This window comes from Phymastichus coffea, unplaced genomic scaffold (assembly GCF_024137745.1).
Source record: "Phymastichus coffea isolate CEN01 unplaced genomic scaffold, Cenicafe_Pcof_1.1 PCOF00059, whole genome shotgun sequence".
NCBI classification, from domain to species: Eukaryota; Metazoa; Arthropoda; class Insecta; order Hymenoptera; family Eulophidae; genus Phymastichus; species Phymastichus coffea.
The window spans coordinates 879,906-895,107 of record NW_026706870.1 but is presented as its reverse complement, the minus strand read 5'-3'; the positions used below and the strand labels follow the sequence as shown (position 1 = coordinate 895,107).

The following is a 15,202-nucleotide window of genomic DNA, read 5'->3' as shown; positions in this document are numbered from 1 at the left end:
AAGACACGCTGAAAATACTATTCCATTCGAAAACGAATTTAATTCGACAGCAGTGATTGGCTTTCTGATCGCGTCGATACCGAATGCAGCGCGAACGAAGCCACTCGCTATGTTGACGACGCGGATACTCCGAAAGCCACTCAATCGGTATTTTTTTCCGGCTCCACCAATTCTTAGATGCGATTGTCGCGATCATTATAGACGTTCATTGACATCGTAACAATCCATTCGGCGACAGCTACGGTGTCGCAGAGCTCCCGTGAAAATCGAACCTGTTCGACGACAATCTTCAGAGTGCGCAACGCCATGATGCGCGTCAGTATTCAGCGGATAGTGCTGAACAGCAGTACTGATCCGTCAGTTGCTGTCAATCGCGAAAATAGAGAGGCTGGAAATATGCAGTTGGAAGCTCATCTACAATGACAAAAATACAACTGCTTGACAGGTCAACGCTCACTTGGGTAAACTTGTCGTTATAGCGTATGCAGGAAATTAAAAATAGCCGATTTGAGCGTCGTAAAAGAGTCCTTAGTTACCGTTTATGGAGCAGGCCTTTTTTACAAACTTCTTCTTATGTCCCTAGATTCGATAAAGTAAAGAAGCGGTTGTTGGAGTCTGGAATTTTTATTCTCGACGATTACGCCGATTTTTGTATTTCGATAAGGATATTGATGATCGCGAAGACGATCCATCGATGGGTTCAAAAGAGACATTACGTTTACTCAATTATTTTCGGATATATTCGTGGTCGTTTGTCCCTTGTTTTCGAGTTGCTGCGGGGTAAAGTCCGAATCAGTTTCCTTTCCAGTTATTTGCTTTGATGTCGTGACGCTTTCAACGCGAATGTTGCATCTACCTCGGGAGCCTTACGGGTGTTCAGAGTGCAATCGATTTGACGAAAAATTATGTCGGATGGCTTCATCGCCACTTCTGACGAACGAACATTTATTTATTTCAACATTCGTGTCTCGTTTCGTTTGCTCGTCGAGTTCTCTAATGGCAAATCGATTCTGTGACGAGGGAATGATAAACGTCAACCATCGAGAATTTCGCTATTTAAATAATTACATCAATTTCTAAAAATAATCACGTTAAGCGGTATAAGGTAACTGCCAAGTTGAATAATATTTTGTTTCGCAAAGCGGATTGGCATTGTTGGTGATTCAAGAATTTGAATGATTTAAAAAGCAGCAATTCTTCACACTTCAATCGCATTTCTCATCTCCAATGGAAACGCGCACTACTTGACGCGCATTACGGTAACGCGGTTTTATAGATTTTCCATTACTATAATATTCAACGCGCGAACTCGGAGTAGTTCAGCTGGAAATAAATTGCAACGCTACCACGCAAGCTCTCAGGAATTTTTCTCGTTGCAAAAACTCGAGTATCATGTTTGCCTGGAAATTGTCAAAGAAATGCCCGCGTAAACTCGACGGCGCCGATTAATAAACATTGGCGGTGCGAATGCCCCGAGAAATGGGAAAAGGGAGTTGCGGTCGTCGTCGAGAGTAATTGAGTAAGTGCAGGAGAGTCTCCTTGAGAGCGCGCAGAGAAGGAAAAAAAAGATATTTCACGCTCGAGTGCATCGACATTATGCTCCTTGGCATCCGCGCGACGGCGCCGCGCATATTTTAAGCGACTCATACCCCATTGCCCCATTACTTCTGCGGTAACTCTTAAACGTCTTTTAGACATGCTTCTCCGAAGCCACTGCGGCGCTTCCATTGTTTACTCATTGTCAGCTGCTTTCACGCTCGTCGGCTTTTCGCGACAGTCCTTGAGAATCGTCAATTTCACTTGTGTCTTGCGAAACCTCTGTTTTCGTAAAAACTTACGATCAAATTCTGCGAATCTCGTCCCTAGAACACCGACGAAGCGTCTTTCATTTTTTTTTCCCACGCGTTGCCGCCGTTCGTTACGAGCACTTGCGCAACACCTCGCCATGGGAAAATTCAAATCTCCCTCTGGAGGTTAATTAAAAACCTTGGCGTGTTTCGTATTTTCTCCTCGTGTCGTCGTCGTATTCTGAGAGACGCTGATCGAGTCCGCATTATTTGTCGCCTACCGGCCGGAACTTTGCCGTAACTTTTGACAGAGAGAAGCCACAGACTCACCGGCAGCAGCCACCAGCAGCAGAGCCAAAGCACCAAATAACAGCCTCATGACGGGGGGTGTCGCTCGCTTCGATTGCTGTACGAGGCCGAAGTAAGCACAGTCACGCGCGCGCGCTGACGAGCAGCGACGGGACAGACATTTTCGCCGCGCTGCCCTTTACACGCACTACTTGTTACTGCGCGCCGACGATTGGAAGAAACCAAGGCCCAACGCCGACTGAGGCCCCGTCGTCAGCGAGCAAACGGCCAGAGTGAGAGGCTTTTCAGGCGTAATATGGTGGGGGAGACGTATTTTTTAAGGCCCCACTCTTATATTATACCAGTCGAGTGAGCGTGGGGTTATTGGGTCAGTGTGACTATCTGCAGACTGCTGCCGCAGATCTCTGCGCCGCTCGATGCATTTTACCGTTTGCCGCGCGCTTTTCCTGTGTGCAACGAGCAGCTAAGCGCTGATCACTTTTTTCCCTGAGCATTGTCTTTTCTCTTGTGCGATCAAGCCGCGAAACGAGCGTCAGCGTTTTCTTCCTTTGTTTTTCGCGCTACTCCGCTGATCTGCAACGCAAATCATTTATGACTTGTGATGCGCTTCTTAATCGTCGTAGTGCTCATGCTCTACTGAAATTAGAAGACTATTGACGCATGATACGCAAGCTTCTAGATTTTAAGGACTACGTCGAATCAAAAAACTTTAATAATATTACTAGAGGTCTTTTGCTCGTTCGTACTCGGTCCGTTTCGTTTATATATTTCGTTGCTACGCCGCGTCATCTCGTGACTTGTACAATTTGCTACGCCAGGAGTTAACCAATGCAATCGGCCCATCGCAATGTCGCGAGCAGAACTAATCGAGCTTCTAAAAGTAAAAAAAAAGAAATCATTTCCCAAAAACCGTTGCGGTGTGCGCGCAACAACGACAAAACACAGCTGATCGAAATCATCGCGTAGAAAAAGGCACATTGCTGCTGCTCGAATGCCCTAAAAAGGCCGCCGATGAGAGCGTCGTTTCCACTTGCGAAAGGCATCTTATAGCTCCTCGATAATTCACTTGTGCGTTACGTAAAAACAAGAAAATAAGCACAGATAATTGCGCTTGCGGTTTTATTTGCATCACAACTGCCGTCAAAAGAAAACAATCGAATTTTGACCTTTGCAGAATCTCACTCGCAAGCTGGTCTCGTCGGCGGATCAGATCAAGTACGAGCAAACGGAGTCGTCGCTCACTCAGCACTTCGTCTACGTTCACGGCGTATTGCAGAATCTCGAGACGCAGATGAAGCGGCGCCTACGCGAACAACGAGACGCCCTCAAAGCCGACATCGACGCTTTCCACGAGATGCTCACCGAGCAGGAAAATCAACTGGCTCTGGCTTACACGGTGAGAACGAACGCGACGGGACTTTGACTCGGCCACGCGGAAATAGGCGCTGCGCGCGTTGCAATACACGCCCGTGCTGTCCGGTTGTTTCAGATGGCCCTGACCGCCAGCAACAAGACCGACTGCTCGATCAATATTAAGAAACTGACGGAGAAGCTGATGGAGCTCGCCGATAGTCCTTGCCACCTGTGGACGAACGACAACCAGGCGGACAGACTACAGTAAACAAGCGATCGACTCCGTTTCGAACGTATCCGTGAATTAACGAACTGTCGTACGGTTGCAGGTTGAGCATAAACTACGACTGGATCGACACTATGAAGGACAATCACATACGGCTGCACGTGCCCGAAAATCCGAAGTTCGTTCTGCTGAAGAGCAACGAGCTGCCCGACGACTACGAGCCGGAGTCCATCGACTGCGACGAAAATCTGAGTAATTCTGATTGGTTTTCAAAGTTTTTCGGGGGTTATTCGAAGAGCGCCACGCGCACACGGACAGGCTCGCTCGAAGGACCATTTTCGCTTTGTTTGTTTATACGTTTTTATTTCTTTTCGCGACTGGCGAGTTCGCGCGCGTAACGAAACCGAAATTTGCATGGCAGAAGCCGGCCCGGTGACGCCAATATATACCGTCGGAAAATGTCAAAGCGAAGCGGCGCGAGAGGCCGGAGCAAAGCGCTTTCAATATCAATAACATTCACTTATACGGCACCCCTCCAAATAATTCCGCAAGCAAATGCGAGCGCGCGCATATTGAAAAAAAAAAAATAAATAAATAAAATACGTCGGTTGAAAGCTCGTTCGTCGAGAGAATTCGAGAGCGAACGTCAATAGCTGTTTTCGGATATGCCTCCTTGTTCATTTGGGTTGCCTCTGCTTTCAGGTGCGAACATACCAAGTAGCTTCCGAAGGGACAGCCCGTCCCCGTTGCCGTCGCTGCCGTCGTGCAGCAGCAGCCCCGCCAATCAATCGTCCGAAGACTCCATGGCTGTCGTGCCGCTCGAGCCCTCGAGCTTGGCAGTAGGTCAGCGAAGCTTGCAGCTCGCCTCTCGCGGCCGAGCCCACCAGCTAATCCGAAAGAGCGACGAGCGTGCTTTGTTTTCTTTTCGTTGCAGGCAAGCCGGAGCGCGTGAAAATGACGTGTTTCAACGATCCCACGGACTTTTACGTTATGAAAAAGTCCGACGAGAAGTTCTACGACGAAATGCAGACGCTCATCGAAAATCACTTGGAGGGTCACACAGAACCACCCTCGGTCGTCATTCTCAGTAAGTCTGACAAATGTTATTCTATTTATCTAAGCTCAATCAGCCGAATACTCATGTCAATTGCGCGTCAAATAGACAGTCTCTACCTGGTACAAAACCACATGGATCAGAAATGGTATCGCGGTCGTGTGACTCGCAAAATAACATCCAACGACCAGTTGCTATACACTGTTGTTTACATTGACCTGGGCACATGTGATTATGGCGTAAACATTGAACGAATACGCAAAATGATCACCGGTATGAACATCGCGCCAGGTATGGCCATACACTGTACTCTCGAAGAGATTGTACCTGTCGATGGCGGAGATTGGGACGAAGAGGTTTTAAGGACTTTTACGGATATTGTTGCTGGGTTTGTATCTTTAACTACGCTTTTTATTTTAAAGAATATGCGGTTATTAACGTGTAATTATATGTAATTTATAAAATATAGTTCTAACAATTTAATCAATCGTAATTTTTCTGATTATGAAAATTAGTAATTTTCAAGTACAATTTCAAATAATGTTACTATTGATTACCAACTTAATTGATAATTATATCTTTTCATTGATTTTCTGCCTATTGAAAATTATAACTCCACAGGCAAATACTCAACATGACAATTTTACATGCTGAACCTGGCGGCAAAAATACCGTTCAGTTGAAACTTGTGAATGACACTGAAGAGACCTGTTTGCGTGAGATTCTTTTGCTATCAAAAAAAGGAAAACAGAATACTTTCCAAAAGCTTAAGGTAAAAATAAATTTTGTTATGACTACGTGATAAAATATCAATCAAAGTAGTTCAACTTGATTTGTTGAATCTTTTCCAGAGAATCAATCCTCTGTCAGCACACCAGTTTTATTACGAGGATTTGCCGATCAACGAAAAATATATCAAAGTGACAGTTCTGAACGTAGTATCTCCAAATTGTATTTACGTCAAAAATGTAAGTCTTCGTAGATCGAATTATCATTCTTGGTCTTACTTTAAGTAAAGTTTTGTGAAGCAATGGTAAACTTAGAATTGTAAAATATATTTTAATAGATAATAAAAACTTTTTTAATAGAAACAAAGTATATCTAAATTTTTTTTTAGGCTAATAACAATCATTCTAAAGGATTTAACAAAAAGATTTACCAATTCCAACGCGAGTACAGTCAGGCTTTGAAAACTGAAAATTTATCTATTAAAACTCTGGAGTTCGGTAAGTATCTTGACGACGAATTAAGGAATCACTCGACGACTGTTCCACTATTTTTGTAGGGGACACCGTAGCTTTGGAAGAAGAGTTGATGTATTACAGAGGATACATTACTAACATTATCCATCAAAAATCCAAAGTCGAAATTTTTCTTGTTGATACAGGAGAAACGAAAATTGTAAAAAACTCAAAAATAACTCGTTTGCCCCATCGCTTTTGTGAATGGACTGCTCGAGTACGTAACATTATCCAATCAATTATAAATGCATAAATATCTACTAATGATAAAAATGACATTTCAGGCTATCAAAGTTTCGCTAATTGACATCGAACCTGTACAGGGTAGCACGTATTCTGAAAAAGCCATAAGTTACTTGCAAAAACATCTGACCAATCAAATAGTAAAAATACTTCCAATCTTGAAGTTTGGAAATGCATATGGCGTTACTATGCTGACCATGAATGAAACCAATGTCAACGCGAATCTCGTATCGATTAACTATGCTGTAAGCACTGGACAGTAGTAAGTAGCTCATTTTTATCTTTGTGTTGAAGTATTCCGAGCATTATCTATCGATTTCATTTCCGAAGTCTGGAAGTTATAATTTGCAAGCAAGCAACAATTATGTGCGAATGTTTTATAGCTCAAAGCACGCAACTTTGAACAACGACATAAGAGCTCCAGTTAAACCACGCCAAACACAACATAATTACATAAACAAGGACGATACAGAGTCGTCGCTGGAAAGGTCGTCATTCAATGACGAGCAATTGAAAGCCAAGTCTCAAAAATGCAAACTGCCAAGCAAAAGATCCGAAGAAGTCGATCCGTTCCGTGTGCGTATATTATTGCACAAAGTTATATCTCCGGATGAGATGTACGTATCGGATAAAACCAACACCACTATATTTGAGAACATGAACCAGCAACTACAAAAGTTTTACGCGGAAAATCGCGCGGAGTGCAGCAAAGACGAGTTGGATTCGAGTCTTTACTATTGCATTTTCTCGCGCAAGGATAATCAGTATTGTCGAGCGATGTTCCTCGGAATGTCAGAGAAACATCCTACCAAAGCGAAAATGGCGTTGATTGATCATGCTGAGTGCACCGAGATTGAACTTGATGAGATTCAACCGTTGAATACGCGATTCCTTGACGTTTCTAAACATATGTTTAGGATCAAATTGGCTGGGGTTACTCCTTGTGGAGGTAGCAAGACTTGGCCGTGGTCTTCGTGTAGAAAGCTTAAGGAGATTATCGAAGATAGTGGCGGTGATACCAAATATTACATCACTTTGGCTGTACGTAAATTTTTTCAATGTTAACTCTTTAAAAACTTAAAGAATTTTAATTTTGCGACTTTTTCTTAGGGTTCTGCTGAAGCAGATGAAGCTATCCCTGTCGACTTGCATATTCGGCGAAACGTATTAGTAGGACCAACAGAGCCGAGTCGTCGAGAAAGTATCTCGGTCAGACGACGTCTCATCGAAGATGGTCATGCATTCCCTATTAGAGGGTAAGTAAGATGAATCTTCGTTATCGTTAAACAAAAATTCAAAATTTATTTTATTCGTAGTTACGACGATGACAAAGAAAAGGAATTGGCAGTAGAACTGAAGAAGAAGTTAAAGCTAGATAGCCCATTGATTGGTACGGACATTTTCTTCGCTGATACTTCAAAGAATAACCCAAACCTGACCCCGATCGAAGAAGAGGGCATGGTTTACGATGATCTGTGTGACGGGAAGTCGGACAATAGAGGTGATGAGCGAACTTGTGACAACGACAGGGATAATGAAGAAGAAGATGAGGATGAAAAAGAGGAACAAGAAGAAAGGAATTCTGATACAGAAAATGATAGAGATGACTCGGAAACAAACTCGATTAAAGATACATCAGATGATTTGAGTCCATTGCCACTTAAAGTGCAAGACTGGATACCTGCCGCTCATCTTGTTCAGGACGAATTAATTGCCAAGGTTACTTACGTCGATGACAAAGGCCAAGTTTATTTCTATCCAGATACCAAAGAGTGTGCGTATATTTAGAGTTTAACTGCACATATTACATCCACAATTCATTCGTTCATCACGTTCAAATGCACTGTAATAATAATTATTTATAATGCAATAACTATATTGGAACTTATTTTGAATATACGCATTGTGAAGATTAACAACCTTTTTGGTTAGTTAATCATTTGTGTGGATACCTATTCTTGGATTGTGAACATCTATCCTTAAAAGTCCAAGTGTGTGTCCAAACTTATGTGTTCAAACTTTACACATGTCCGTTACCTCTATTGTAAACATAGTCAATTGCTTATAAACATGAAACAATTTGAATACCGTTCAACAGATTTCGAAATTTATCATGCTATTCGAAAACGTAAAAAAATTATATTTCTTTTGTCGAAATTATTCTTTTACTTTTTAGGCACATCACTAATCGTTCTATTCTAACCTGATTTATCTATCATAACTTATTCATTTAATATTATTAATAGTATTAATATAATTATAAGTGTACTTTTTAGACTATGATATTCAAGAATACATCAAGAAAACTTTATACAAAAAGTATAATAACACACCAATAAGAAAGTACGACACTACTTGGGAAGTAGGAGATTTATGCATTGCAAATTATCACGTTGATGGCATGTGGTACAGAGCAAAAGTAATACACGTTAAAAGCGTACATAAAATTGTTACAGTAAGTATATATACCAGATTCTTTAACAATTGAATATTCGCATCAGTTTCAATTCAACAATAATTTGCAGGTAATGTTTGTCGACTATGGAAATATCGAAGATTGTCAAATTGGAGCTTTAAAGAAACGCATTACTTTGACTGAGATACCTATTCAAGTTACTAGTGCTGCCATCGCTGGATTGAAACCTGTGAGCTTATTCTAGATTTATAGTATTGCTAACATATCTCACAATTATTATTCGTTGCAGGTAACTATGCAATGGGAGGAAGCTGATTTGGATATTATCCATTCAGCTCTCGTTGAGAAGAAAGTCAAAATTAAGATTTTGGACAAGCCACCAAAACCCTGGAGGGTAAGTAAAACATATTTATTATTTATCGTAAGTTTATAATTGAGAATAATAATCATGATGATAATCGCGATAATTACAATAATTTGAAGATCATCAAGTTATATTATCATACATGAAACGTTTCATGGAAATTTAATGTATATTTATCGATACAAAAGTATTCGTTTCTTCCTCAACTTGTGTACAGAAAATAGTTTATAAATTTTAATTAAGAATTTAGATTTACTCACATTTGAAAATTCATTATGTATTTGCCCTGCGTTAGATTTCAAATAAATATTGAAAAACTATTAAAATATTATAGGCATTATTCTGGATATTTGAAGGAAATAGTCTTGTAGCAGTACCATGGTACATAAAGAACAAGACTCAAGTAAAGTGCTTGATAGAGAATGTGATCGTACAACCTGATGCTGAGGATGAAGAAAATTTTCTCAATGAGTCAATGGTTATTGAAGATTTTTCCATTCAAGCAGTAGTCGACGAATCAAATGCGGGATTTACGATTCCAATCAATGACAATGACTCTGATGACTCTAGTGAATACGAGTCAATTCAGAGTAGAAAGTCTAACAATGATGAAAACGACAGTGATAGTAATAAATCGGATACGATCAAGAGTACAGGTGAATCGGAAAATACTATCAAAATAAGACGGTCCAAAGTATTAAATGAAAACGGCAGTTCGTCTAGGTAACGTTGTTTTAAATTTTGTGAATCGTCTTCAATGCATCGGGATAAAAATCATTCTGATTATAGCTCTAGCTTCTCAGACAGAAGACGCAGTTCAGCGTCAATTGACTCATCAGATACAATTATTTCGCCAAACATCTCAAGCGAATTTCTCTATGAAAACAAAAAAGAGGAGATTGTCAACGCCAACGAAGAGCAGTGGCTCTCTGGCAACTCAATTTACCTAGCCAATGATTTGGATATCAATTTTGACGTTCAAAGCGTCAAAAGCGAAGCGTTCAATTTGGAAATGAACGGTCCAATAGTAGCTTCAACGCCTTTGAATACTTCCTTGAGTACAGACGATATTGAGTTCGGTCCTAAAGACATTGACTTTTTCTCTTACAAATTACGCGATTTTCAAATGAGTATTGGACAAGCAAAATCGGCGATAAGAATGTCTGGATATATCGTTGGTTGCTCTAATAAGGTATATATTTGTGAACCTTTGTGAACTTCAATAGTAGATGGTAATCAATGCATTCCATTACAGGATTTGAATACTTGGATTGAAAGAAACAAAATAATGCATAAAGAGATACAATCGGCTGCAAAAGAACAGCCTCTGCTGGCCTTGAGTAAAGGTATTTATGACGTAATGATTTTTCATTGTTCTAGACTGACCTTTATTCCGTTATTTCCTTTGATAGGCGCAATTGGAATTGCAAAATATACCGATAAACAATGGTACAGGGTTCAAATCGTCAAAATGTTAAAAGATGGTGTTATAGCCGAGTTTATTGATTTCGGAAACTCTTCGGTGATCAGCGATGAAAACAAGTACATTGAATTATTACACAAATTTACGTTACGTTATCTTCAATAATTGTACTCATGTTATTTGCGATTTCAGAATACGTACAGCTAAAAAAGAGTGGCTAGAAGCACCGAGATTAAGTTTCAACTACAAATTCTATAATGTCAAAATTCCACTTGGACGAGAGGAGCAAGCATTTGATGCAATGGCTGAAATATTGAACGAATATTCAGTACTGACAGCTTCTATAAAAGTATAACGAATTTTTTCGATACGGTCGCTGAAAACTTACAACCTTTAAAAATGCACTATTTCTTTTTTTAGGTGTATGAGCCGGTTCTTGGTATAGAATTATACTTAGATGAAGCCTGCAAGGAGTTGGCCTATTCTTCATTGATAAAAGATGGTTTATTAGAAGTTATTGACCCGGAAGTTGATTGATTAAATTATTTGCGAGTTTTTAAAGTATTACTTTTATTTAGATTTTATATCATTGTTTTATTTGAATCTAAATCATAGCAAAAGAAAACTGTTTGAGTTCCACTTCAAAGCTTTAAAAAATTTTGAATTTCTTTACTTTTCACGATAAATGCTATTATTTGCTTGTATTTTTAGGCTTATTTTAAAATATTAGCTGTATTAGTTTAATGTATTACATAGTTTAAAAAATATTCGTTATATATATATATGAAGAATCACAATAGGAGCTATGATATAAGTTTTTATTCTACGAAGTTAAAATATCTGTCATTTAAACTATACTATTGAAAAAAAGTTCTTTAAAGTTTTATTTTTTGGTTTTAAGCAACAATCAATTTTGTATGCAGACTGTGTCATGTAATAATGTAAGCAATTCATATTTTCATATCGCAATAACAATTTTGTCCTGTTTTGCTTAATAAATTATATTGTCAATTACATTATTTTTCATACATCAAATAATATGTTGATGTAAAAACAAACTCGTTACAAGTAAAATGTACGAATCAAAATATATAATTTTATTTTTATAATGAAAGATACAAAATAAATTTTTTGCTTCAAATATATTTTTCATGAAAATTTATTTAACAATAATCAGTTGTGAAAAATCATTAGTTGGATATAATGTTTTTCAATTCAGTCTCAATTAAATTATACAGAGTTTAGTTATCCGAGTAGTAAAAAAATTTGTACGTCAATCTAAGTGTCTTTACAAAAGAAAATTTTTAAAATAGTTATAATATACTACTTTTTGAATTATGAGCATCCAAATTTAAGAACCAGTGCGCAATTTTTATAGCGATCTTCTGAGTGTATAACTCAACTATAACTTACAATTATTAATAAAATAATACACGTCATTAATAAAATAATCACGTTTCCACAATAACTTTCTTTCTTATTTTCTCTCTCTCTCCCTCTCTCTTTCACTCTCTCTCTATTTGGCTTTCAAATTGTTGAGCCATTACAAAATTTCAAGCTAAATCTTCAAAAGTATTTTAATTACACTTGTGGTTTATAGCTTCACGAACAGTAATTAAAAATTATCGTTAGGATACGTATAAGTATATATATATATTGAAAGTTAGCGCTGTGTACTTTTAGCTATTTGTTCTTTTAAAACTAAAATACTTTGTCTCTGTTCTGGAGGTAACATTGCAATTTGCTCGTCTGATAGTTGAAGCACTTGCATTATGAGAGCAGCCTGAAAAAATTATAATTATAGTGTTAGACACTTAACTAAATTTTATTAAATAAAAGTTGTAAATTATTGAAAATACCTTCTCTTGGTCTGTGGCACCACTGGGTATGTTTCCGGCTGACGACATTCCAGCCATCAACCTTGCGCTACTATTTGTAATTCCAGCGCCTGCAGTTGTGTTAATAGCTGCTGCTGTAGGTATAATCGTCGGTGCTACAAAATTAGTGAATTATTTCGTATTAATCATCGTTGGATTTCATACTATTAATTATTAAAAAATTAAAAACATCCCTTTATAAGTTTAAAACAAACGTAAACAATAACATACCATTTGGTTTGGCCGCCATTCTCGGGTCGACGGATGGTACATTCCTAGGATCTCGTGGGTCCCTTGGATCACGTGGAAATCGATCAGTTCGTGGATCTCTGCCAAAGCTGTACAATTGAAAAAATATGTCGAATTTTTTACTTATAGGAAATCATACACAAATGCACATTGATATAAAAATGAAATGGAACCTGTCAATCCCTTCCATTGGTAGAACACTTTATAAACATGAGCAAAAAAATAAGAGATGTTAATGTTGTAATAGATGATGATTGTGTTAGTTACGTGTGCGGAATATTATTCCAGATGAATGTATACTCACGATTCAGACATATTGAATGCATTAACAGTTCTTGGATCAGATGAAGCAGCTACGATAGCTGGAATGGGAGGTGGAGGCAATGCTGTGGTAGTCGGTGGTGGTCCCCTCAAATCTTGGTCCATCCTAGCCATTCTGGGGTCTACTTGTCTATCTAAAGTCCTTAAATCAATGTCTTGTCCTGAAATATGAAGGCATTTGATTATCTCTAATGTAAGTAACTTGGTATACTAGTTTATAAGCAAATACAAACCAGCAAAAATAGTAGGTGGTGGGTTATTGGCCATGGGTGGTGGTCTTGATGTGGCCCAAGGTTCTTCGATACGTGGAGGAGGTACGTTGATAACTGGAGGTTTCTCCTGTGGCACCAAGACTCCTGGGATTGGATTAGCCTTATGTAGCATACTGACAGCTGTGTGAGGGTCAACAATTCTCATGACGACTTGTGCTTGAAGAAGAGCATAAGCTAACTGAGGATTTTGAAGCAGCATTTGCCTTGCTTCATTAGGATTATTTTGAACACATAGTTTCATCTGTTTCATGAGCTCGAACATTTGTTCCGGTGGTAAAGAAGCAACTGCCTTGCTAATTGCTTCTGGTGCTTTGTCTGCTTGCACGACTTCTCCATATGGATTCTCTGTGTTTTGACCTTGCAGCAGACTTTGCATCTCCATTCTGCTCTTCTCTGTACAAGCATTGTCTACTCTTAGTGTTCTACCTCCTATTTCATAACCATTTAAATTTCTCATGGCACTAAGTGCTGTTTCCTGATCTTTGTACTCGCAGAATCCATAACCTTTTGGTTTACCAGTTTCACGATCAAACACAAGTCTGTTTTAAAATAATTACTTTTTTTATGAAAATGTTCATTTTAGAATATAAATATTTTTGAAAATTAACTTGTTGGGATCATAAATTAAACCTCAATCTTCTAAAACATTTGTGTCATTCAGTATTATTATGAAAATCTTTCCCAATTTACAAAGATAATTTATAGGTTAGCTTCAAAGTTAATGAAAGAAATAAGCAAACGACTTACTTGAATGATAAAACTGGTCCAACCTCGCTAAATATGTCTTTTAAATTCTCTTCTGTGGCCTCGTACGGGATGTTCCCGACTATAAACAAATAAAAAATGCATTTTAACAATCAACAGCCACGAAATGTCAGTAGGCAAACATTGAAATATCACGTAACACGCAAAAATTTCTTACCGAAAACACTTCGCATAGACTTATCCATGAGTGATTGATCCGAAATAGCTGAATTAGTCATTTTGTTAAGTGTGTTTTGTTTATTATAAAACACGAAAATAATAAGCGACTTATCGATTGACCTCACGCACAACACAACAGCCGGCAGCGACAACGCAGATGCCATGACACCATGAGAACGCGTCTAAAATTAATACCACTAGACAAAGCACAAATCCATTATCCGAAAATTTCACTTTATCAAAAACTGATAAATTTTTCGAATATTCGAACCGACGACAACTATTTGTGACGATTGTTTTACATCATTTTCAGAATTTGTTTTGTTGCTACCTGTTTAGCTTTTAAAAATAAAACACTTCCAAAATCATGTAATCTATTTAGTATAAAACTTCTAACTCGCTTGTTCCCTTTCGATATGTATGAAACAAATTTTTTTATGATTTATAAATAAATACTTAGCTATGGTGAATAAAAAATAAATAAATAATAAATAAATAATAAGTAAATAATAATAAATAATTATAAATAATAAATAAATAATAAATAAATAATAATAAATAATTATAAATAAATAATAAATAATAAATAAATAATAATAAATAATTATAAATAAATAATAAATAATAAATAAATTGGATAATAAATTTGGGCGGCATCATGCTACTGCTTTTATTTGAACATTGAAAATGTGCAGTTATCAAGAAATAAATTTGTTTGTGCGAATTTGCGGAAAACTTGCATCAATTGAAACTAAAGATAAAAGGAGTATTCAGTCAGTCACTACTTTCAGCTACACGGTGGTAAATGAATTCTATATTCAATTTTATAATTTTTATTTACAATCTAGCATGGACGGATGGTTTTTATGAGTATCAGGTTTGATATAATATATCAAATCTATACACAATCTCTCGTAAACAATTTGTACCAAGGTAAGTACGTTTTTTCGGGTGTTATTAATTTTATCTAAAAAATGCAAAGATTATTCCTTCAAATTATTCAATTTATGCGCCTCGTAACTAAATTCTTGCTCTGCACGCTTGACTCAAAAATTGTTGATATATGGATATATCGAATGCTTAAGCATCTAATTTAATAAGGATTTAAATAATACGTAATAAATTAAAATACTATAAATTGGC

At 37.7% G+C, this 15,202-nt stretch overlaps 2 protein-coding genes across 3 annotated transcripts in view; one reads left to right on the top strand and one right to left on the bottom strand.

Moving 5' to 3' along the window:
* The window catches only part of LOC131666499 (RING finger protein 17), a 202,884-nt gene extending 191,603 nt beyond the window's left edge, over positions 1-11,281 (top strand). The window contains exons 6-28 of the mRNA XM_058939224.1: positions 3,271-3,492; positions 3,586-3,713; positions 3,779-3,927; positions 4,378-4,518; positions 4,610-4,762; positions 4,838-5,117; positions 5,351-5,501; positions 5,581-5,697; positions 5,847-5,955; positions 6,015-6,187; positions 6,255-6,475; positions 6,597-7,254; positions 7,324-7,469; positions 7,530-7,987; positions 8,490-8,668; positions 8,739-8,858; positions 8,919-9,023; positions 9,328-9,716; positions 9,783-10,185; positions 10,249-10,339; positions 10,406-10,535; positions 10,609-10,765; positions 10,837-11,281. Coding sequence (XP_058795207.1) covers positions 3,271-3,492; positions 3,586-3,713; positions 3,779-3,927; positions 4,378-4,518; positions 4,610-4,762; positions 4,838-5,117; positions 5,351-5,501; positions 5,581-5,697; positions 5,847-5,955; positions 6,015-6,187; positions 6,255-6,475; positions 6,597-7,254; positions 7,324-7,469; positions 7,530-7,987; positions 8,490-8,668; positions 8,739-8,858; positions 8,919-9,023; positions 9,328-9,716; positions 9,783-10,185; positions 10,249-10,339; positions 10,406-10,535; positions 10,609-10,765; positions 10,837-10,953 — 4,797 coding nt within the window. The 3' untranslated portion in view covers positions 10,954-11,281. The remainder of the gene's footprint in view (positions 1-3,270; positions 3,493-3,585; positions 3,714-3,778; positions 3,928-4,377; positions 4,519-4,609; positions 4,763-4,837; positions 5,118-5,350; positions 5,502-5,580; positions 5,698-5,846; positions 5,956-6,014; positions 6,188-6,254; positions 6,476-6,596; positions 7,255-7,323; positions 7,470-7,529; positions 7,988-8,489; positions 8,669-8,738; positions 8,859-8,918; positions 9,024-9,327; positions 9,717-9,782; positions 10,186-10,248; positions 10,340-10,405; positions 10,536-10,608; positions 10,766-10,836) is intronic.
* A 246-nt stretch (positions 11,282-11,527) lies between these two features.
* On the bottom strand, positions 11,528-14,256 carry LOC131666535 (cleavage stimulation factor subunit 2). Of its 2 annotated transcripts, XM_058939298.1 has the most exons (8): positions 14,058-14,256; positions 13,883-13,961; positions 13,097-13,674; positions 12,847-13,024; positions 12,716-12,742; positions 12,525-12,631; positions 12,276-12,409; positions 11,528-12,199 (listed from the first exon to the last, which is right to left on the bottom strand). In XM_058939298.1, the coding sequence occupies exons 1-8, from the start codon at positions 14,221-14,223 to the stop codon at positions 12,080-12,082; spliced, it is 1,389 nt and encodes a 462-aa protein (XP_058795281.1). In that variant the 5' UTR covers positions 14,224-14,256; the 3' UTR covers positions 11,528-12,079. The 2 variants fall into 2 exon arrangements, with proteins under 2 accessions (XP_058795281.1, XP_058795282.1); XM_058939299.1 differs by lacking the exon at positions 12,716-12,742 and having other exon boundaries at positions 11,531-12,199; positions 14,058-14,252.
* Between the last annotated feature and the right edge of the window lie 946 nt (positions 14,257-15,202).